Source organism: Prionailurus viverrinus, chromosome B3 (genome assembly GCF_022837055.1).
Source record: "Prionailurus viverrinus isolate Anna chromosome B3, UM_Priviv_1.0, whole genome shotgun sequence".
In the NCBI taxonomy this organism is placed as follows: domain Eukaryota; kingdom Metazoa; phylum Chordata; class Mammalia; order Carnivora; family Felidae; genus Prionailurus; species Prionailurus viverrinus.
This window is the reverse complement of record NC_062566.1, coordinates 112,731,656-112,756,592: the sequence shown is the minus strand read 5'-3', so window position 1 is coordinate 112,756,592 and position 24,937 is coordinate 112,731,656. Positions and strand designations below refer to the sequence as shown.

At 44.7% G+C, this 24,937-nt stretch overlaps 1 protein-coding gene across 19 annotated transcripts in view; it reads right to left on the bottom strand.

Annotated features, from left to right (window-relative positions):
- SIPA1L1 (signal induced proliferation associated 1 like 1) overlaps positions 1-24,937 on the bottom strand; it is a 365,199-nt gene that overhangs the window by 42,384 nt on the left and 297,878 nt on the right. For all 19 annotated transcript variants that reach the window (XM_047861070.1, XM_047861065.1, XM_047861068.1 and 16 more), the window contains 4 exons: positions 22,671-23,244; positions 21,759-22,033; positions 13,815-14,084; positions 3,057-3,206 (listed from right to left, as the gene is read on the bottom strand). In XM_047861070.1, the coding sequence (XP_047717026.1) occupies positions 3,057-3,206; positions 13,815-14,084; positions 21,759-22,033; positions 22,671-23,244 (1,269 nt within the window). The remainder of the gene's footprint in view (positions 1-3,056; positions 3,207-13,814; positions 14,085-21,758; positions 22,034-22,670; positions 23,245-24,937) is intronic.

The window sequence follows — 24,937 nt, the reverse complement described above, 5'->3', positions numbered from 1 at the left end:
AAGGGTGGTGGGGACGAGTCACTAATTATGATCTTTGCCATCTCCTCCCTAAGTAGGGTCCTCATTAAGCTCATATCTTCCAACTGGCCCTATGATTTTATTCTAAATTTTCAATAAATGAAGACATGTCCACAAAAGCACAGAGATAAAAGTTAAATATGAATTCTAATCTTGTTCTTCCTTTTTGGTAGCAGTGGAAACTAAAGACAACTCTTAAAACCTCTGGATTTAAAGTCAAATGCTTTTTGGCCATCTGGTTGTATGTATGTATGTATGTATTTATTTAATGTTTATTTTTGAGAGAGAGAGAGAGAGAGCACGAGCAGAGGAGGGGCAGAGAGAGAGGGGGACACAGAATCAGAAGCAGTCTCCAGGCTCTGAGCCCGACGTGGGGCTCGAACTCACGAACCACAAGATCATGACCTGAGCCTAAGTTGGAAGCTTAACTGACTGAACCACCCAGTCGCCCCTATTTTTTTTTTTTTTTTTTTAATCTGGCTGTTTGGTTTTAAATGAATGACAAAGTAAGGCTGTCCTTAAATCCTGCCTTGAAAAGCATGTATCATCTGGCTGATACTTGAGGCACATTCAGTGACCACGAACTCTAACTCACGAGTTGGCCCATGGCTCTCCAGAGCAGGCTCACAGCCTGTCCTCATCATGGGCTGGAAACTTCTTCTCTACAACTTTTACTGGTCTCAGTTGCCTTCATGGACAAGCTTCCTCCCTCATATACGAGTGCTGGAAGAAAGCTGTAGTGGCCTGCCTACCTCTGTCTGTGCTTCTCGCCTTCAGGCTGTACACCCTCAGTTATACTTCCCACCGTGATCTCCAAGCTCTTCCATTTACCCAGGTCATCCCTCCCTCTGCCACGATCTGCCTCATCAACTTTGCTCAAAGCGTGTGGCCCGAAAATACATCTCCAAGGATGGTAGAATAGACCCTATGTCTTTTCAACAGTGTTGTTTCCTACCTATCTCTCGTTTCCATACCAAACTGGTGCAGGTGCTTTCTCCCCCACATGTAAGTGCAGTGGGCATTACTAGTCACCCTGTTACCTCTCAGCTGATCTGGGTGGTCTCAGTACCCCCACACCAGGGAGTGGGCAGGCACGCCCTGCACACAGGCAGACACTGGGCCCACGGAAGCGAAGGGAGGAGGACAAGTGAGCAGATCACACTTGTGGACAACCGCTGTGTACTGATCTGATGTATTGGTGTTACTCCACGCTTCTGAGCTTCTTGAAGTTTAGTATTAATGGGTTTGCAGCAGGCTACATACACTCCTGCCTCATGGTCAACTCGTACACCCCTGTTTTTACTGGGCTAAGTTGTAGAGTAGACGTGATCATCTTTCTCTTGATAAGAGTAACTTTAGAATCCAACCTGGCCCACGGGCAGTGCATGTGAATCAGACAATGGACAGTCTCTTGGGTCACTGATATATGCAAAAACTGCCGGGGATCCAGACTAAAGAACCGTATCATTACCTTCTCGTCAAAGATCACCCCAGGTAAAAAAGATGTTATACAGTATGGCAAATATCATGGGTAACCTCACAAACAAGGGAAAATTCCTCACCACCACCTACAGTCGGGTTAGTGTCACACATCAGGTTGAAGAATTACCACCTTACTGAAAACACTGTGTAGGGTGGGCACTGGAACCATGTTTCTGACATTTAATATTCACCAAAACACTAAGGTTTCGGCTTACATTTTTGGTATACGTTTAAAGCGTACCCCAGTCATAAGAAAACTGCTTTTGTTGTCGTTGTGAGCTCATTTACATTTTATTGTTGTACTAACACTAAAGTTGCAGCGGGTTCTTATTTTTGAAGGAAAAGCAGGCCGTTTAAATTCTACTAATTGAAACAAGGAATAGATTGGTTAGGACTTGTGGTATGGTAATGATAATAATACTTAACTCATAAAACCTTTTGCAGGAACTCATGAATGAGAGATACATTTTTTTTTTTTCTAATTGTCACTGAAGTAAATAAGACATGTGCATTTTAGATATACTACCCAGGGAATCTTGCGGAGGACCCCGCGACGCAGGAGGGGCAAGCATATTGTGTAGTGGTTTTATTACCTACTTTCTTCTAATATAAATATTTAGCATCAACAACAAAAAAATCATACTTAATAGCTGTAAAAACCAACAAAATGCTATAGGATAAAAAAAATACCCATTATGAAGGTATTCTTAGTAAGCCTGACTATTTTGTAACATGGAAAAATCTCAAAAAAGTAACCAAATCATGTGTGCGTTTGTTAAAAATGTATTTGGGGGAAAACTCAGAATAGAAACATGGGTTTTTATAAATGCCTCACATTTGATTTTCAAACGGTTTTGGGTTCTCCCCAGAGAGACACCCCAGCAGGAAGTCTCTGACAGTTCTCTGACTCTTGCTCTGGGCAAAGGTGGCATGTGTGGGTCACGTAACATTTTGCTGCTAATTACTTCCCAACTTCTAGTCGGTTGGGGTCTGTTTTTGTTTTTGTTTTCCTTTCTTTTTAGTGGCCTCTCAAATCAGGTACATTTAGCCTTCAGTCTGTATGTCTTGTCAGAGGCAAACAGTTACCTTTGGGTGTTTCGTGTTTTCGAAAGAGATGAGAAACAACAACCAACCACAGGCCGAGATTGCAGAAGCCTTTGAAAGTGTGAGAAAAATAATTTTAAGTTTCGAACAGGATGATGGTTCCCCCTACTCTAACAGCCACACAAACTCCAGCCAGTGCAAGAAGCATGCTCCCGAGTGTGCTTCAGAGGAAGTGACAAAATCTGTGCCGAAAGACTAGGACAGGCACGCGACTGCAGAAAGTGATGCAGTCTGATTTCTTTGTTTCGGGGGCCTTGGAGGCTAGAGAAGGATGAAGAAACCACTTCCTGAGAAGTGGTTTGAAGCAGACATTAAAACATCTTCTATCTGGAATATTGACCGCATTCCCCCTTTGGCTCCTCCTTTGTAGATGGGTCAAGGCACGTCTGAGTCACAGGTGAAAGGCAGCGATGGGGGGCAGGGGGCGTGCGGAGGGGCAAGGGCACACCTACCCTTCGGGCATGGACTTCTGCCGGTAAGTGCCTCCGCCAGAGCCCGTCTCGCTGGATGACGACAGGTTGCTAGGGGAGTTCCGGCACTGCTGGGACCTCGCGAGGGCCATGGAGGAGACCGTCACGTAGATGTCTGAGCCAGGAGACAGCCTGCGAGAGCAAACCAAAAATATGCAGTCAGTCCAAGGGGAAGTCCCGAGGCAATGCACCACGGATAATATCCTACCAATGCGACAGAGAAAGCGACTTCGTGGAGATAGTGAAAATGAGGCCAGCTGGAAGCCTACAAAAGAAACTTCTCCATAAAACTACTCCCTTGGGAACAGCTGGAAAATGGCTTTGAAGGTGGGGGGGGGGGGTGTGGGGTGAGGGGACATCAAAAATAATGGGGGAAAAACAACATGTATGTTTCCAAAAGCTGCCAAAATTCATTGGGCTGAATTGATTGTGCAGTTTCCTAGAATGACAGTGCAGAGGATAACTGAGCCCCAGTGACATTAACATAGCAATTAATTCCAATTTTTCACACTGGTTCTCCCAGAGTCAAGGACCACACTGAGACCGGTGCATTCTCCGCGTCTTTGTCTTGGGGTGTTGTTACTCCAAGTCTGGAATGAATATTCAGATTTTGCTATTTGGTATTTGTAAATGTGGCTGAGCATCACCATATAAAAACCTCCAACAGCAAAAAAAAAAAAAAAAAAAATGCCTAGAACGTCAGTTGTTGAACTTCTGCGATGTCCCAGCAGAGGTATGTGCTCTGCAGATGGTCACCCTGCTGACTGGCTCTGGGGACAGAAACCAGAGCTCTGTCATCAGGACAGACACAGACTTTGTCCTTTGCCTCCTCTGTTCCAGTAGATAATAGGGCAACCCCGGGGACATCAGTAAGTGAAGCTGGCACCTGTGACTGGGGGTAACCTACATCTTCCTACTGACGTTTTGGTTCAGAGGGAACGCTGGCACAAATCCCTCGACTCCTGTGGCAGGGCAGGTCACTTCTGTGCAAGAGCGGAGTGAGAGGAATCGAAGTCACTCGTTCGGTAAGCCAAGCCTCTTGGTTGTAAATCCACCGCTCAGTGTTAAAAGACTCGTGTCCCCCAGAGCAGGCCTGGTTTTCTTTTCTTACCAGGACAGCTTGCAATGGGTCTGCACAGTCAATGCTTTCACATGAAAAGCCATCTTTTTACCCAAACTAAAGTTCTGAAGCCTGGCGACGGAACCCGATCCACTGAAACCCAGAATTTTCCAACAGCGAACCTGTGTGCCTTCTGGAGCAGGGCAGAATAGGGTTTCAGGTTCGGGAAGTTGACAGAGGGGTTAACAGAATCCCAACGAGAAGCTTTTCTCACAGAGAAAGGATGAGGACAGATGCTGAAATTATAACTCTCAAATCCTTCTATACCCAAGAGGCGGGTCTGACTTGAGAATCCAGATCTCTCCGCTCTGCCACAAACCCCAGAATCTCCAGCTGTCTCCTAGACATCTCCACTGAACAGCCTCGATAGCAGCTCAAATTAAACCTCATCAAACCTAACAGGTTTTTCCATTCCCCCGCCCAGCCCTCGAAACCTGCTCCTCCTGTATTTGTTATCTCAGGCTGAACACCTTGAAACCATCTCCCCCGTCCCTTTCCTCATCTTCCATGTCAACTCCTCTAATTAAGTTCAACTTTTGATGAGTAGAAGCTGTGTGTCAGGCACCCTGGGTGCTGGTCTGGACAACACACAGACTAAGAAGCTAACTGGTCTTCAACCTGCTGATTGTCCTCCAAACTCCCTCATCTCTAGCCTGGATCAGCACACCTGGGCCCTAACTGGTCTTCAAAGTCTAGGCTCTGCTCACCCCATCTGAAGCCATCCCACATGCTTCTCCATAGCTTCCCTTTGCCTACAGAATAGACCACCGAATGTCTGGCCCCCTCTTCCAGGCCTTGGACCGTCTTGTTCAAGTCCCTCCCCCTCTCCATGCCCTCTTCCTGTCTCCCTGCCCCCTACATTCTAGACACATTCAGTGTGCCCCTATTCTCAAACTCAGCTACCAAATGCATACCTTTACTCATCTTGCCCTCTCTGCCTCTCTTCCCCCTTTCTTACATAATGTCCTTTTTCTCTGAGGCTTAATTCCAACATCATATCCCTGAATTCACAGATTAATTAGAACCTCCTTGAGTCCCACATGGTCTGTTCTTTGCACCATTACATAGCACAACCTTTAGCACAGTTTTATGTGTGTCTATCTCCACAACTAGATTTGCTTCTTAAGGGGCAGGACTGAGACTTCCTTATCTTTACAGCTCTGACTGCTTAATACATGTTTGTGGAATGAAGGAGAACATCAGCAGTGCGGGTGGGTTCAGATTAAGGGCCCACAGTGGGGCACCTGGGTGGCTCAGCCGGTTAAGCGTCTGACTCTTGATTTCGGCGCAGGTCGTGATCCCACGGTCTGTGGGTTTGAGCCCCACACTGTCAGTGCAGAGCCTGCTTGGGATTCTTTCTCTCCCTCTCTCTCTGCCCATCTCCCGCTCAGTCTCTCTCTTTCAAAATAAATAGACATTACAAAGAAGAAGAAGGAAGAAGAAGAAGGGCCAATAGTGACGTCAGCTGCCTACGCCAGGGGTTCCACTAATGGTGGGTCTGTATCAGTTGAAAAACAGTTGGCTGCTAATAATAAAGTACCAAAATTAGTGGATACTATACTAAGAGCAATGAAAACAGATTCAAAATTAATACTCTCCTTCAATGTGAGAAAAAGGGATGCTGGAATTATAACCAGATACCCCTGAGCATATCATCAGTCTGACAGGTAATGGCAAGAGAACTCGCTGGTAATGGCTCCTCTAGGTAGTACCAAATGGTGCACAAAAGGACACCGAGAATGCTTAGGTAAGGCCCTTGAAGGAACGGGATGAGAAGCTAGGGAAAGAGGCAGAGCTCCCATGCTCCTCCTGTTATCGCCACACAGACTCAGAGGAATACCAGCCACACAGTGGTGCTCTCATGAGGATACAGGCTCAGGAGAGGGCTATGTGTGTGGGGCAGCCACAGCGGGGTCAGGGACCAGTGGGGTCTTGGGACACCAGCTCATCCCTACTTCTCGGTAATGTGTTTTGATAAAAGAGAGATCAAGACCCTTCCTTAGGTACCATAAAATCCACATCTCATTTCTCTCCCATGAAGACATCTCCCAAATTTCTCCCTGTTTATTCTGAAACAATCGGAAGAGGTACGGATTAAGGAGCAGCGTGGATCCAAACGTAACGAGACACCACACTCCTCTCTATCTTAAGAGGTTGGCTTCCATAGGCGCGGACTACAGAGAAACTTCAACTACAGTTTCACTTGTAGGTGCTTTGATTTTCCCACCGTGAGGGGGAGGAGGTGTTACAGAAAGATGAAAACCAAGCACCATGTTCATGTTAACGTTAACATACGTGGTCAGGGCCAGTGTTAACATCTGGGGGCCCATGCGAACTCTCTCTTCAGGGCAATAAACAAGTAATGCCACTGAACTGACTGCATGGTGAACGTTAAAATGTTTCTGTTTCTGTGAGGAAGTAACCACTGATTCCACAGGAAAAGTCAAGATGTAGCTTACAATTGCATTTAGAGCCTGTTTTTCTGACTCTGCTCTCTAAAACGAACATTACTTTACAATAATCTCAGGCTAGTTCTCAACCTTAGCTCCTTTACTTGGCAAACGTCTCAGAAAATTCTACTTGGTTACTGGAGTTACCCCAAAGTGAAAAAAACAGCATTTCCGGGAGGCCAGCATTCCCTCCCATCCTTCTTTTGCATTTATGTAACTCAATAGTGGCTTTGTTTTCTGTCTGTTCACACACACCGCACACACAACCAGAAACTGACGGCAAGCCATCCAAATGTTTTTACGACTCTAGATGTACGTATGGCGGGCAAAACAATTTTCAGAATTAGCTCTTATACTGATCTCTTACTATTCTTTTCAAATACTCTGAAACTGATACTACCACACAAATACTATTTGAGAACAGACCTCACTTGGGGAGTAAGAGGTCCTGCCTGCCTGGCACGGGCAGTGCCCTTCTGCCAGGGAGCGCCTGTGGCTGGTCATTACTCAAGGTGGGCTGTGTGCCGTCCTGTGCTTTGAAAACGGGTACCCCCTCAAACTGGCTCACAGAGGAAGCTAGCAGGCTGACTTCTTGAATCTCCACCCCCTCACCACCCACTTTATTTTAAGGGTTGCTGGGGCCAGTGAAGACTTAGTTAAGCAAGATCACAAGGCTTTTCCTTTCTTTTGAGATAAGCTGAGATCTTTCTACTTCCTCCTAGTCTTAAAGAGCACCCCCCGCCCATGCCACGCCCCTCCCCAACCCCAGCATCTGGATGTTAATGCCCAAATAGGTTTAGAGGACGAACAGGAACGCATCTTTCAACTGCTGTGAGGTTTTTTTTCAATTCTGTGGAGTGTAAGAATTTTCAAGAATGCTCCCGTCACTGTGAGAAAGGAAATGTCTAAACCTTTTAGTGTTAATTTCGGTAGATTCTTTTCCCTACATTTTTGTCAATTTTAGCCAAGAAATAACTAAATGTTTTTAAAGTAACTGATATTAAGTGTCCTCTGGAGCTCCCTCTCACTTCCCTCTGCAGAAACAAAACACCAGGGCTTTTTGATTGTATGACAAAAATGCAGCAATTGAAAAAGTCATGATCACCAGCCTGACAGACAATGCCTCCATAGTCTGCAGGACTCCACTGAACACCAGCTTTTCATTTACATGCAATGCATTTCACTGCGATGAAAACAAGGAGTTGAATGGAATGGACATTTAGGAAGAGATGGTCCAAGATCAGAGTCAGTTCTTCATTTTTCCAGAAGCATTCTCACACCAAGACAAAAGGGAGAAGAGATTCACCCTCAAGATCCGGATTTCCAACAAAATAACTTTTGCACCCCACCACATCCTTCCCATAAATCAACTCACAGGGCCACACGTACAGTGTTCACATTAATAGATTCTCATTCAATTGATCTCTTCAGATTGTGACCAATTATAATTTATCAAGTTATGGATAAAGCATTCAGTATCCAAATAGCTGATGACAAAACTTTTTCCTGAGTAGTTCTGTATAGGTTGAATTATGTCCTGCTTTGTACCCCTAAGTGACAGCACTCCTAATGTGTCCAAGGAGACAAGGCCCTCTGTAAGCCAAGTGCAAACAGTGGAATGATGGTAAAAACAAGAGAGAGGGTTTCAAATAGCAGCAATGACTGACAAATTAGATACTTGAGTCCGTAATTAAGCACAGCATTTTACCACAACTTAGCAGTTAAAATGCTGTTCACCCAGGGAACAGGACCAAGTTGAAACCTGTCTTCAGCAATCTGTATCAACCAGAGTTCTTCCAGAATTATGTAAAAAAAAAAAAAAAAAAAAAAAAAGGGTTTTTTTCTCTAAATGACTCAAGGTAATGTAATTTGGGTGCTTTATCCGGGCTAGAGTTTGAACAAACTATATTCAAATTCAAGTCACTGTATGGTCCTCTGTCTTTTTATCTCTTCCTACTGTGTTCTCTGTGAACCAGAGCTACCCCTGGCTTTCTGACCAAACACTTCATGTCAGCTGTTAGGATTGGATCCTGGAGATCCTGTTCTGATGAGCCTCCAGTGACAAGGTCAATTTACAACGAGGAATAACTCCCCTGCCTGGTTAGGAAAATACGGCAATTCATCACGCTGAGATAAACGGATCATCACGTCACAGCTGCTGGCAAGATGTTAGAAGTTCACAGCTCGGCACACATCATGGATGCCTCTTGAGAAGAGCCAGTTTTATATCTAAGAGTGACACTAAAGAACAGAAAATAAAAACGGATTGCTTGCAGGACCAGCTACATCGCAAATGCTAGTTCTGCCCTGTGTACTCGGGTACCTGGTACGGCTGTTCACTGAGGTGGGGGACACGCTAGAAAGAGGAGGTGATGGACGAGTGGGAGCCCACTTGTGCTTGTAAATATGAGCCACTAATGTGACATCCAAGGGCAGACGTTCAGTAGGTAGTCAGGCAAATGAATGTGACAAGTACAAAGGAGATCAACAGACCCCATTAAGGAACTGCCCACGTGCAGGATGGCTGACGTTGCTCAGACAAACAAGCTACTCTGAGACACTGCACAGCATGGGATTAAAAGAAAAATGAGGAAGGAGCCGTGGAGGACACACAATTGGGGGGGGAGGGGGCGATGAGACAGGTGCAAAGAGCTGCCAAAAAAAAAAAAAAATCAGGAGTTAAGGTTTTGGAAGATGGGGAAAAGGAGTCTGAAGGACAGAGCAGCGAATGGTGTCAGATAAACTAAAGACACCACATCCAGGGGCTTTAGCTCAAGAAACAGGGAGGGCAGGGGCTGTAGCCTGAGTGACCTCAGAGAAGCTCAAAAGTTCTAGGATTTAAGGGTCCTCAAGTCAAATCAAATGACTATGATTCAGGTGGACAGCACCTGTGGTGTCCAAGTTCACATTAGAAACTTCTAACCACAGCTGACTGCCTTACCAGAGGAAGAGGAGGGATTACATGGGTACTTGCTCTGTCTCAAAGCAGAAAATGACAGTGAAGATTGGCATGGGAACTGCATTTAGAGAGCACTTCCTTCAAAACGCAGACTGATGGGGCACAGGACTTGGGCTTCCTGTGAGGTGCTGGTTCGGAACCTCTCTAAGCGCAGAAATGCTCTCCAGCCAGCTGCTTAGAGCTGAGAGCAGTGGGGAAGCAGGGAACAGTGGCATCCAGGTAACACTTAAAAGTGTCCAAGTGGCTCAGATCCAACACCAAATATTTGCATAAAGGCTGGCGATGCTTCCTCTAAAAACACAAAGACAAAGGAAAATTCTTTATGCTAAGATGCCTGTTGTTTAGGCAAAGCCCCTGAAATAGATAAGCTTTTCAGAGCATATTAACACAGTTTGGGGCTTTATTACCGATCCCACATTATGTTTAAACACAGTAAAGTGTCCAGTTCAATGTGCTACAGCAGAAATTTTGGTTTTAATTCTACCCTTGCACTCCAGGTAAATTTGAGGCCAAAACAGTGATTCCATCACATTATTTACTTTTTTTAATGTATTTATTTTGAAAGAGAGAGCGAGAGAGCGAGAGAGAGAGCGCGCACACACGTGTGCAAGCTGGGAAGAGGAAGAGGGAATGAGAGAATCCCAAGCAGGCTCTGCACTGTCAGTGCAGAGCCTGATACAGAACTTGAACTCACAAACCATGAGATCATGACCTGAGCCAAAACTAAGAGTCAGACGCTTAAGTGACTGTGCCACCCAGGTGCCCCCATCTTACCTATTTTTGTTGAATAAATATTGTTCCTGTTAAGAAATACTATTCACACATATACTATCAGATTCTATTTCAAAAGGCCATCTGGAGAGCATAAAGCTCATATATTTAAGCCAAAGAGAATTAGACTTTAGTCTATTTAGATGGCAAACGAGTCATCTGTTTTTACTGCATTGGTTTCTCTCAACAATGTATAGAGAACACAATTGAGTGAAATAATTCTTGTTAGAAACCTCAAACACCAACACATTTTGGTTATGTTATAAAAATCATGCCCTTGGTATTAAAGGAAAAAGGAAAATCTGTTCCCCAAGTATTTACAAAAAAAAAAAAATGAAATCTTCCCAATGACCTTTAAGTCTGGGATCTTGCATAAAAATACAAGAAAAACTACACTTCTACAAGCAGTCAATTTGTGTTTTCATCTGAAATGAACCATGCTGGAACCAGCTGCGGTGAACGGAGCGGGCAGATTTGTGTAGCAGACGTGGGCAGGGCAGACTTGGGAGAGCTGCTGGCTTCAGCTTAATACAGCTGGTTTCTCTACAGTTAAATACAACCTAACCTGGGGAAGGAAAATAAATGGAAGGAAAATTATGTAAAGGCAATACTTTGGTCTCAGTATTCAGCTCATGCTGTTATCGGTAAGGCAAGATTCAAGATATGGTGGACCCTGGCATTTAATTTGACCATTTGTGACACATCTGAAAGGAGTCCCTTTCTCCTACAGGTTGCCCAGGTACAAATGTGAATGTCCCACAGGGCAGGACTGGTATGAGGGGGAAGGTTGAGTGCACGAGGAGAGCCCAGCAGCCAAGGGCCTCACTTCCCAATCTCAGTAAGGTGCTCTGTTCTCAGTAACACCATGAAGGGGAGGCTTTTCAGTTATGTTTTACTACACTTCATGGAGAAAATGATACTCCCAGGTAAATTTATGAATCTGGGGATTCATGGAGGACTCAGGAAGTATCCCTGATGAATGTCATGAGTCTATTCTATATCTAAGTATCTCTGAAACAATAGCAAAACAAAGTTCCTCAAATAGGATCTTCTCTGTGACTCCAAGTGGAAACTTAAAAAAAGAAATAACTGCATTACTAAAAATGAGCAATGATGGGATAGGAAACCCAACTCTTTAAGTTTTCACAAAGGAAGAATACCCAACCACCACATATTTCAAAATGAAGATGAGCCAAGTGACCTGAATATCCTGCATTTGTAGAGCTGAGATTTTACAGGTGACCTAAGCTCTCCATCGTAAGATCTGAAATATCAGTCCTGTGTCCTCAAGAACACCTGACACTCGGAAGCCTGAGAGGTTACATCTCCCCAAAAACCACTGGTGGCCTTTGCTCCTGCCACTTTCATCCGTGAAGCCTGGAGGGTGCCAGGGCCACTCCAATGGTTTTACGGGGAGAGCACTCAGATTCCCCTTCCCCTGGGGATTGGGTGCTAGTTAAGATGAACGGCAGACACAGGGACCTGCAGAAATAACCTCTCGAACTGAGAAGAGCTCCATCTGGGGAATAACGCAGTTGACGGGTTCTCTAGCACTAAAATCTGCCTGCATCATAAGATGATAATTAGCTACAAAAAATATTTCCACTTTTGAGGTCAGGATGTTCAGCAACAAGCTTTAGTTTTTGTTGCAGAAATTAAATTCAACATGGAATCAAAATACATCCTGTTCTTTTCTTATATGGAATACTGTATAAAGAAATTAACACAAAACAATTTAACTTGTAAAAGTCTGACGATTGTCCTGAAAGAGAAAGAAAATAGCATTAAGAGGGGAAGAAAGGGCCCTTCTCTAAACAATGATTTCCTAAGGCTCATCTTTCAAAATGTGGGCCAAATCATGCATTCTAGTTCACACACACCTTGGGGAGAGCCAAGTTTGGAATGTGTAGAACAAAGAGTTTATTCAGAGATCTCTTGGATGTTTTTACTCCTCAGAAATGAAAGTAAGAGTCCACATGCTCTATCGTTTATTGAGATAAAGAGTAAAGCTCTACAAATCACTCTCCAAGATTAAGTGAGCAATTTTAGAAAAGACAGCTAGTTTTGTTGGTGGCGGTGGTAGTGGTGGTTTTTACTGAATTAGTTTTACATGGTATCCTAGTATTTCTGAACTAGTCAAGTGACAATGTTTTATGCAATAGATCAAAAGTTAGACTTAAGATAAACGACCTCCAGCTTTCTGGGGCGCCTGCGTGGCTCAGTTGGTTAAGCGTCTGACTTCGTCTCAGGTCAGGATCTCACAGTTTGCGGGTTCGAACCCTGCGTCAGGCTCTGTGCTGACAGCTCGGAGCCTGGAGCCCACTTCGGATTCTGTGTCTGTCTCTCTGTCCCTCCCCTGCTCATGCTCAATCTCTGACTCTCTCAAAAATAAATAAACATTAAAAAATTTTTTAAAAACAAACAAACACAAAAACCCTCCAGCTTTTCTGCTCCCAACGTGAAACAATCTATGACTATGAAAGCATAGCTGGGGCCCATTTTCCTTGGCACTCTGTACCTGCTGGGCCTGGTTTCCACTGCTTAGCTGAGACAGACTCACGTTTTGGCTCCCACCTTCCTTCTGCCCCACATAGCTCCTAGAACAGTTCTCCCCAACTCTGGGGATTCCTGATCCCTCTCCAGTATGGGGGTCACAAAAATATTCGGAGATATGATCAAGACAAGCAGAAGTGTTGAGGAGAGGGCAGGGAACAGAAAAAAGTTGGCTTCTTCTAGCGGGCGACTAACAGCTTACTGAATTAAAACGGTCTCCTTCATTAGCATAGGTAATGCACAGTGCTATTATTTAGAATGTTTACAATCTTTTTTTTTTTCAATGTTTATTTATTTTGAGAGAGGAAGAGAGAGAATCTCAAGCAGGCTCTACGCTGTCAGCACGGAACCCTGTGGGGGTTTGATATCACAAACTATGAGATCATGACTGGAGCCAATATCAAGAGTCGGACGCTTAGCCGACTGAGTCACCCAAGTGCTACTAAAATTTTTACAACCTTCATTAACAAAGTGACACAGACACCCAACCAAACACCTGCATTCTTTTGCTACTATCCTATCACTTCTCCCCAAGAGACAAAGACTATCAAAGATGACAATATGGTCAATGTCACCTCAACGTGTCTGCCAAGTTCTAGCCCATCATAGCCATTAAGCGTGCAGTGATGGTTTCTGTTGCTATCACACGGAGATGAAAGGGCAAAGCACAAATACCATGACTCAGAGCTGAATGCTCTGCTGGAACGTATCCCCTTTCACTCTCACGGCTTTGGAATGCTCCCATGCTTTGAAAGCCACTGGGGCATGCATCTGTTTCAATTCCTGATTTCTAGTAAACCATGGAAACACCTAAAGCTAGTGTCTGTGGGTCTGGTGCTCCTTAAATCTGGGGCAGACTCGGAGCAAACCTTTGAAGGTGCACTCACCGCCTCTCCAGGGGGCGCCCGTCACTGGAGATGCTTCGAGGGATGTTGGCGGCTCTTTCTGGAGGAGCCATCTTCCCGTCTCCTTTGCCAGCATTCAGCCTCGAGGTCATGGGGCTCTGCACCTGGGAGGGGACTTGAGCTGAGTGCGGCCCCTTGTTGGCATTCCTCTGCCATTTGTTATTATTTCGGAAGGGAAACTTGAATTCGTATGAAACCCCTTCGTTCATTTTGTATTCCATCACTGGCATGCGGTACGTTTCAGAGCAACTCCTATTAGGGACACAGAAAGAAGAAAAATTAATACTGCTTCTTTTTGTGGGTGGAACCACACTGATTCTCATTAACAGTTAAAATGGATCAAACACTTCATTCTTTGTTTCAAACTGTCTTTTAATCATCGGGCCCTATAATTACCGTCCTTTCAAAAACCAGAACCCCAGGAAGTACCACACGAGTGTATATTCCTTTGCTGCATCTCAACTATTGAGTCTGAGAGAGGGAGTCTTAAAAAAACAGCGAGACCCACAGTCACCGGGGTGAGTGGAGGGGGTAGGTTAAGGGCAGAGTCAGGACCACGGCCTGAGCAGGAAATGCAGCCAGGCGGGCATGAGTGGGCCTCAGAGGAAACAAGCAGCTTTGTGCACCCTTTATCGAGTGTCCTGAACTGGGGACCCAAAAAGGTATTGGATTTGTTGGGATCCTAGTAAGTGGGGTTACATTTTGAAATCCAAATTGAGAGCCAAGTTTAGCTCAGAAGGAGGGGGAAAAAAATCACCAGGGAACAAAGCATAATCTGAAATCGGACTCCCTGCCCAGCAACCCAAAAGCCAGAAATGTCCCATAGCAACACTGTCCCCAGATAGCAGCCTGAGTGAAATTAATGTCAGGCAAAAACGTCTTCTACTGCTTTAGCCCCTTTTTTGTGCTACCATCCCAACCCCCAAACCTTAGGAAATGCGGAACCCACTTTCCATTCCTTTTACCCAAACAGCCAAGGAAGGTTCAGTCCATTATTAATTTGATTGACAGACAAATTAACTGAAAAAAACCTATGCCCACTGAAGCATTAACTCAAACTGCGCATTTGAATTTCACTACTAAGTGAAAAAAATGACTTTTCTGCTTAAAGGAATTTCAGAGATTGAGAAGCAAGTGGGGAGCCTGGGAAAGGAAGGGTTAAGAGTGATTACGAAACATTTTAGAGAAAGAGGAGAGTCCAAGCAGTTCTGCCCACTAGAGACATAATGCGAGCTGGTAGCCACGTGAAAAAAGTAAAAGGGAACAGGTGAAATGAGTTTAATACTATACTTTTATTTAATCCAATGTATCTAAGATGCTATCATTTGAACATGTAATCAACAAATATTAAGAAACTAACAATGAGATGTACATCCATCTAAATCTAGTGTGTATTTTACATGTTCAGCACTTCTCACTGTGGACTAGCCACGTTACAAGGGTCCCTTGGCCACAGGAGATGCGTGGCTCCTGACTGCATCACACGGGTCTGAAGGTTAGGTCTTGACTTGGGAAATGGGGTTGTATGGTGGGTGCGTAAGCCAGTGGAAGGTGCTGCTCTCTTAGGACCTTGTCTGCATGTCTCAGGCATAATTTCTGGGTTTCTAACATGTACCCCACAATGCTCCCTTCTCCCATGTCCCCACGAGAGACACAACTTTTGAGAAGGGCTGCCTCTTCCTTTTTTTTTTTTTTAATGTTTATTTTCGAGAGAGAGAGAGAGAGACAGAGAGAGAGAGACAGAGCATAAGCAGGGGAGGGGCAGAGAGAGAGGGAGACACAGAATTAGAAGCAGGCTCCAGGCTCCAAGCTGTCAGCACAGAGCCCAATGTGGGATTCAAACCCATGAACTGTGACATCACGACCTGAGATGAAGTTGGATGTTTAACCGACTCAGCCACCCAAGCGCCCAAGAAGGGCTGCTTCTGAGGTGCGTGCATTTGCTGGGGTCCCTGCCTGCTCAGTCTCAGTCCACATCTCCAATCAGCAGCTTTTCTTACAGTTCTCTTACCAGTCCTCCCGACTCCCCAAAACTCTTAAGTCAACCTTAATCTGACCCTCCACCCAAGGTTCCGCTGGACCCCTTAGAAGCTTTGACAGTGGCTTTCAAACTTTTTGGACCATGAGCCCAGTAACAAATGCATTTTACACTGTGATGCAGCATGACCCCCCCCCCCCCCACCACACACACACCCTTCCATTCTGCTGTATTCTGTGTTAATCCACTTCATTAAAGAAACACACTGAACGCAGCCTCCCAAATGGATTTCGTGATCTACTTAAGAGTTACAACCCGCAGTTCGCAAAACACTGCTTTACGGCACATTTGACATGACTTTTAGCAGTTAATGACTTCTTATGTAATAAACCTTTTCTCTGATAGGAGGGAATGTCACCTCAGGCTTTGACATAATTTCTAGCTTTGATTCTGATCTCTCTGACAAAAAAGCTGCAATACTTTTCTGATTCTTAATAGAGGTATTACTGTAGTATGGTTTGAAATCTTCCATTTCTGACTAAATATGGCATATTATATCTCGTGCTCCGGTCTATAAATATAATGCAAGAATCCTGCAACTTGCAAAAGGGATATTAATAAAAATAGGCAATAACCCATGGGAAAATTTCCCTCCACCTCAAAATCAGGACTAGCTTTTGCTTCACCCCAGCAGTGGTCTGTTTAACTTGAAAACTCCATGGATCATATCACTCTATCATATATATAAAATATCCTTCTGTTGGGTGCCAACCACCAGCACATGCACAGAACATTACCACCGTGTGTCCTGGGCACTAGCGTTTCCAAAATTTTCCTGTAGGCCATGTTTTCCCTTCTCCATACCCTACCCGCTAAGAGATTCTCTTGCTGAGTTTTTAAATTTCATGGCACTTCCTATGTACCTTTACAGGTATAGGCTGCTTCTCAAGTCCATATTGCATCACGGCTGATAATGATAGATAGGGATAACAGAAACGATAATAATGTACTATGAAATGGACAAGTTGCTTTCATCTTTTGGGCCTCAGCTTCTTTGGGAAACAAAAGGTTTGGAACTGGTCATCGCTAACTTCCTTCTAGTTCAAAAACTCTTTGAAATGGTCTCTTAAGCTACATGACATTTAACACTAAAACCAGTGAGAAGACTCCAAAGATTTTATCTTCTCTGTAGTCTATTTGGTTTCTACCACTCCTACTAACATATAGCTAGAAGCCTTCTGCACAGTCGATAACAGAATGCAGTAGGATAAAGCCTAAGGAGGGAGAGAAGACTCATTCGCAGAAAACGAAAGACGACGGATTCACAGTGCTAAACCTCGACCAACTCGCCATGTCTAATCACCTTCCAAGGTGATCAGACCACCCGCTAGCTTCCCATCACTTACTTATCTCTGCAAATATAAGAATGATACACGGAATCAAGAAGCGGGCAGTACACTGAAGACCAAAGATAAAGGCCAGCTTTTCGTGACCCACGTAAAAATTCACCAGGGGATTTTTATTATGTCATTCAGGTAAAGGTTGGTGTTGAGCAGTAACTAACACTGATCAGGGGCCAGGGACTCATCTGGCTGCACTACAACAGTAGGTACCACTACTGTCCCTGTTTAGGAGCTGACAAAACAGAGGCCTGGAGAGAGTCATCTGCCCAAGGCTACACAGCCAGGAAGTGGCAGAGCCAGGATTTGAACTCAAGGATTAACCCGCACGGGGGTCAGCCTTATTTTAATCACTAACTGAAGGCTACATCTACTCCCAGGCCCCAAACTTCTTCACTTCAAGTGACTACTGCATTTCACTCAGGGCACAGTCTGTGACAAACCTTTCAAGAGCTATGGGCCACAGGAAGTGCAACTTCAGTATTTCGGGGCTAAGAGACACATGGCGAGACGCTGAAACCCTGGTGGTTGAAAAGCCACTCCTTCTCCCTACTTTTTCAGCCTCTTTATTCTTTCTTTCTCCCTTAGTTTCTGATTACCCATCACTCTGTCCTTTTCCAACACTAAAAACACAGGTGGAAAAACCATCGTGCAGCACACCCAACAGAGCATCACAACACTGGACTCTTGAATCAGCAGTCAAACGTCTTGAGGACAGCTAGGTCCCTAATAAGCCTTGTGATTTTTGTTTGGGAAAAATACTTAACCTCTTTGCACCCAAGCTCTTTGCCTGAAAAATGGGAGATCTGAACCAGACGAACTCTCACAGCCTTTCTGGCTCCAAAGCAGTAAGCTTATGCATTTTGAAATACTTGTGTTTTAAAATTGAGACAAAACTTTGTGATCCATTCTATTTAAAAGGTAATTTGGTCCTTTTATGTAACTTGTTTGTTTTTAGCTCTTCCTCCTGAATGGTCCTTGATTGCTTTCTTCAAAAGCTGTAGGCTAGCAGGCTTCAACAGAATAAAGGTCCACCACTCCCCAGCAACACCACTCGGAACATCACGATTAAATTTGGGTGAAACTGTTAATGGGGTGTTTTTCATCCTGCCAAGACGATGACCGCTGAGGATTCAGAGGTCACAGACACCAACAGATTAATGCTGGTCAGGTTCGGGTCCTGGCTCCAGCACTCCAGAGTCAGGATGGCTGGGGGTGAGGGCCAGGGCACCCCCCCTCCTGCCATGTCTGATGGCTCACGCCCTGGGAAGCTTTCTGGTGGAGTCTGCAGGTAACCACCAAACCTCTTTTCCCAGCTGCCTGCAGCAGGCTATCCTGCTAGCTGGTCCTGCCTGACCACCTCCTCCTCATTGTTTTAATGGAAATGAAGACTTTTTTTTTTTTTTTTAATGAGCAATACATAGTAGGAGCTCAGGAGTTTTGCTTTACTCCCGCTGTCCTTTCTTCTCTTAAAAAACCCCTTTAGTTTGAAAGCAATTCATAGAGGATCTGCCTATATCCTAAGAAGAAGGAAAAGAGCCCTATTTTACTTTTATTATTGGAGCTCCACTTTGCTGTTAAATTGTCTTTTTCATTAAAACAAAAAGACCTGCCTTTCACAGCTAAGGACTCTCCCATGTGAATACACATGGGTGATCGCCTATGACCCCTGAGCATCCTGGGGACACGAGAAGCAGGCAGCTGAGGGGCAGCGGGGCACAGGGTGCCTGGGGGAGCCCTGTTTGCTCCACCTCACGCTGGAGCTGCAGTAACAGCCGACAAAGGAGACAGTGACTAGTCAAGGAACAGAGTAATTAGTTGCTAGGAAAACAGCAGTGGGAGTGTGAAGTGTGGAGGAGAAGAGAAAAATGACAGAAGAGCATTATCTTACTTTGTTGAAAATTACAGCAAGGTGCTAATGCTTCAACTGTTCCTTTGAAGTTGCTTCTAAAGGAGGGAAGGGGAGAGTGGGCTTCCGGTCCTCCAAAGGCATGAATGGCGCCATTTCACACCTGCCCAGAAGGTGTGACTGTGGGTTTCCGGATGGAAACTGTAGTGAAAGGCACAGAGCATGCTTCCCAGGGACGGGGTTCTGCGGTGGGGGTTGGGGGGTGCGCTGATCTCTCATCCCAGCATCTCCATCCCACACCCTCAGGGGGGTTCATTCCTAGCACATCTCTGTCAAGTGATGCCCGCTCCACTGGCTAGGAGAGTGGCAATGAGTGACTCAGCAGCAGAGCTGAAGATTAAGACAAACACAGCTCATTCATTCAGGGATGTGCGGAGCCGGTCTGTCCTGGCTTGCGAGAGCAGACTGTGAGCATCCGCCCCCACTCTGCCTTCAGTGGGTTCGTGCTGGTAGCCTGAAATCAACCAGAGGCAGTATTTACACCATGGGAATCAGCAAATGCTACAAATCAAGGTTCCTGTCCTCAACAGAAAGCGAATGTACCAGCAGATCCCTCCTGATACTGGTGTGTAAAAACCAGATCTGTGCCCCAAGCATACAGAGTAGTAGTTAAGAGCTTGGATTCTGAAGTGAAACTTAAACTTGCCAGATGAGCTTGGAAAGTTACTAACCTCTCTGAGTCTTGGTTTCCTTTAAATAGGAATGATATTAATACTATGACCTCATAAAGTAGTTATAGGGATTAAATGCACTAATCCATGTAAAAGTGTTTTTTCTAGGATCTGGCAAATTAAATTGTCAACACATTTTTTAGTTGTTTTTAGCAACACACCACAGAAGACCTATCTAGCTTAGTATACTGCTGTAGATAAACCATCTCCTACCACAGGCCTATCTCTCTAGGGCCAGGCCTTCTGACCCAACCTTTCAGTAACCACCAGCCACAATTCAAAGTCAGCAATGTTGCCTATTCCACCCAATTCATCACATACACTCACGTACACCTATTTCCCTGCCCGCCCCCCCCCCCCCCAACTGGGGAGCCCAGAAGCCAGGGGAAAGGCCTCTGAACAGAAAGATGACGCCACACCATTTACAGACTCATTCTGAGAACATCAGTCCTCAGACCAGCGTCTTTAACTGTACTATAGGTAATTAAGGTTGACAAGTTACAAAGCTTGGTTATCGTCTCCAGTTTATAGCTGCCTGTTTCGAAGAAATCAAGTAGACAATGTGAAGGAGAGACCAAGGGACAGAAGACAGAGCGACCAGAGGAGAAGTACAGAGCAGCTGGAGAGCCCCGTAAGGACCTAGCAAGCACTTCTGTCCACCTCCAGAGTCATTCCTGAATCCCAGTTCAGCAAAATGCTTAACAGTGATGATGATGTGCTTGAGAAACCCAGAGAAGACCGGGTTAACTAAGGCAAGGCACATGTTTCAGAATAACCCCCGTTCCCCCAAAGAGCTAAAATACAAAGTTCTGGATATTCTGGTTTCCAGAGAAATCCAGTCATCCAAAAGGGAGCATTTCTTAAAGGTATTAGACAAAGACAGCTCACCGTATTCTGACACAGGCACTTAGGCTCTGGGCCATCTAGGCAGTAAGCAGGATTCGGAAATACTACCCTGAGTGCGGTCTGGTCTGCAACACTTGATTTGAAGAACGGAAGTACATTCAGGTTGTCATTGCTGCTTACTTCTTAAAAGACACAACCCATAATAACTGTTTACATATTCTGCCATCTCTTGTTCATGAATCTTTGAGAGCCCAGGTGTAGGACAGGTCATGTTTTGGGGGTGGGGGGAAGGTTAAGGATATTGTCTTGGCTTTAGAAGGCCTAAGAATTAATTGCCAAAGCTTAAGAGAAACTCTTAGAAAATAATGGGCTGAAAGCAAATTAACAGATTGAAAAAAACTAGTGAAAATAACATGGACATGCCCAAAGGAGAAAAGAAACAGTTGATTAAATTTGTTCCATCAAGAAACCTCCCTAGAGACCGAGAAATTAAATTTTCACGAATGCTGCTGGCTGGGCAGGAACTGGGAGGGGCGGGGAGCTCCTGGGCTTCCCTCTGTGAAAGGCCGGGAACCAAACTGTCAAAGCATCACGAACAGCACCAGCTCGTTTGAAGCCGATTCCCGACACAGATGCAGTTGAGCAAACACCTGCTAAGTCACGTCCAGGGTTCCAGGCTGAGACAGCAGGGGTCAAAATGGCATTCCGAAGTTTGGACAGAAAGAAGAATGAGAGTGTCATGGAACATAAAGCAAAAAAGCCTGATGGTCTGTGTTGCTCAGGGTCTTCTAATAATAAGTGCTCAATGCTTCTCAGCCACTGGTGAAGATGTTTAAGACGGGTATTACCAGACTTCTCTATCTGTAATGGCAACTTTCTAAATCCACAGATGTAAATCCTGGGAATGGTCCAAGTTAGTCACTCTTCCCAGCTGCTGCTGACACATGCTGAAAGGGAGCTATGCCCCGAGTCAGACTTTCCACGGACGGAACTGTGAGCGCCGCGTGTAACCCGGCACGCTTCGCGGCAGCCTCCTCCCCCACCCGGTAGGAGATGATGTTCTACGTGGTGCACAAACCCGGCCTTGGATTCCCAGGTTCACGGAGGCCAACGCAGACCTACCTCCGTGGGGTGCAGTCGTCATGCGGGGGGATGATGACAACCTTCACCGTGACAGATGTTCTCAGGAGATCAATCATCTGCTCGTGGCTCAGGGTGGCCACCGCCACCTTGCAGATCTCCACCAGCCGGCTGCCCTGCCTGAGCCCTGCCTGCCAGGCGTAGCCATAGGGCTCCACGTCGGCCACGATGCCCTCGTAGTTGACATGGAAGCCAAGCTGGCCTAGCCCGTTCCTTCGCAGAGTCATCTCCACCGATTCACAACCTTTTGACACAAACTGGACAAGGAAACAAAAGGTATAATGGTTTAGCGCCGTAGGGGGTTAAGTGGTGGACAGGGAACTTGGAAAACACTGCAAGCAGGGTGATTCTGAATACCCCGCTGCCGGCTGAGGAGCAGTGTGGTTATTTCCCCTTCACTAACCTCCATTCATTAGGCCAGAGAGAACATACTTGTTGCATCCAAAGCACTCAATGACTTCACTGAACTTACAAGGAAACCCTCTCACAGAGACCTACGGGGAGCTGGCAGCCAAGAGAGACTGTATTCTGCCACTCGCTTCGCCCTTAAGAAATTCACAGCAGCACAGACACTCAATCGAACAATTCTTCTCGACGGCTAAAGCAGACTGGCTGGGCTACGTCGCCAGCCACCAGGGCAGTGGGACCAGGTCACACGCAAATGGTTTCCAACACAAACGCACAGCAAATGTGTCTTCTCCCACTGGTTCTACTTTTCCTTCTGAAAAAGGAGGGAAACCAAGTGTGACATAAACTCTGGGTTGCTTCAGATCACCAGGGAATTTTCAGAGGAGCTAAGAAAATAGCACCCACTAGGGCAACTTGGTTCTAGTCTGTATTGAAAGCTTTATGAGAGGGACATTGAATGTAGGTTAATGGAAGGAAAACACTCACCTGCAACCTCTTTACAATCTCCTTGATATCCTCGTTATTAATTAAACTCTCCACCGAAACACATTCTCCTCGCTCGTAGAAGATTTTGAGGCTGGTGTCAGTCGAGGTCCACCCTATCACATCTCTGCAGGAACAGTTGAAAACCACGCTCTTTGTTTCCTGCTCGATGAGGACGATGAATTCGTTGGAGACCCCCAACAGACAGTCTATTTCCATAGCTGTGTTGTAGTCTTTGGCCCGGACGGCCCACACAATGGCCCCCATGCTACTGAGTTCAGCTCCCGGATATGGCTTAGACTTCTCCTTCTTCTTGGAGGCCAGAGAGATGAATGGGAACTTGCCAGATGGGTCAATTGGGGTGTTGGTGACATTCTTTTCTGCCAGATCTTTCAGGTATTCCTGGCGGGTCCGAGTTGCCATGGCCCGAAACTTCTCTGATTTATGAGCAGCGTTTTCTGCGTTAATCACTTTGGCCAAAAGGAAGTCCCTGAACACATTTGACTTAGGGAAAGTGACCCCTTTGGGGATGGGAGGTCCAAAGGAAGGCACGTCTCTGGACCTGGTGACAGCCACACTAAGAGACAAAGCAAAGGTGAGAGAGGAGCGTCAGTCTCCCGAGCCTCGCGGCACGAGAATAAAATACACTTTCTCAAAGACAAAGACATCCCTCAGGAGGAAACTGTCACTGTCCAACAAGAAACAGTACATACTTCTATTTAACAGGAACACACCTTTCCATTCAACCATATTTAGGATTTAGGATTTAGAGAACGTAAACTTTTCTGTTGGCCAAAAAACCCCAAAAGGCTTACAGTAAAAAAGTATTTCACTAACAGATAGTAAACCAAACATAACTCCATGAAGAAAAAGTTCATTGTAATATTCTACCTTTAAATACCTACTGATCATTTCCAAGCAGGGGTTATTATAATCAGCGTAACCTTTCACAACAGGCATAGATTTTGTAAGAACACAAATGTGGTCTCCATTTTAGACGTGATGCCTATATATGTGGACAGCTTATAATGAAAAATATCCAAAGATGCAGGACATTAAAAAAAATGGATTAAATTGAAAAATAATTCAACAAACATTACTTGTTGACCTATGCAACCAGACCAAAAAGCATAATTTTAAAATGAAAATTGAAATTTCAGTAAGTATTAAAATGATTACGATTTTTACAGTAATAGCAACCATGTTTTAAAATTGTATTTTGGGGGCACCTGGGTGGCTCAGTCCATTATGTGTCCAACTTTGGCTCAGGTCAAGATCTTACGGCTCTCAGGTTCGAACCCCGCATCGGACTCTGTGCTGACGGCTCAGAGCCTTGAGCCTGCTTCATATTCTGTGTTTCCCTCTCTGTCTGCCCCTCCCCCCTGCTTGCATTGTCTGTCTATGTCTGTCTCTGTCTCTCTCTCAAATATAAACATTAAAGAACTTTTTTCTTAAAATTGTATTTTAAGCTGAGCTATTCTTTGGTCCACTTTCTCTACATTTGGTATTTGATTCTGATAATTTATTTGTGAGGAAAATATTTTGCTTTTCCTCTTCCTTTAGGCAAGATCAATTTGAGAAATCCTGCCCCAATCACTTCTTCTGCATAATACTGCTAAAATTGGGCCTAAGATAAGGACCATATGAGCATCTGTAATAACCTATTATTTTTAATTTCAAAAGAAAAAAAATCATGTTTTTCCTAAAACAGTAACAACAGAAGTTAAATGGAAACAGAAAGGTTTTGTGTTTTCTACTGTGTTCTCACGTATCTCATTCTAGGACCTTAGCAAAGTCTGAGAGGGCTGGAAATGATGATTCTAACAGAGCAAACATCTCTCTTTTCAAATTACCTAATTATTTAAAAGTGAGTCCATATGCAATTGTACCAACTATTAGGGCAACAATACAAAATGCTTTTTCTACATTTCCAAAATGGAAAAGTCATAATCAGAGAGTGTACATCTTTCAAAGTAAATTGAAGAACTCTGGTTCCATTACTATTTTTGTTTTGTTTTAAGAAGGGTTTACTTTAACATATTTAGCTTTGTGTTTCAAAAAATGATTATTTCTTGTGACAACAGGAGAAATAAATAAAAATCAGGAACCTCAGGACAGAAGGTACCTATTTTGTCTGAAGATGCCATGGAATGCCCTATTTGTTGGTTTTCATAAATTTATTTATTTATTTATTTATTTATCTATTTATTGTTTTAAAGGACTATTTAGTTCACTTCATGACAAAGAAAGCTGGCAAGCAACACTCCCTT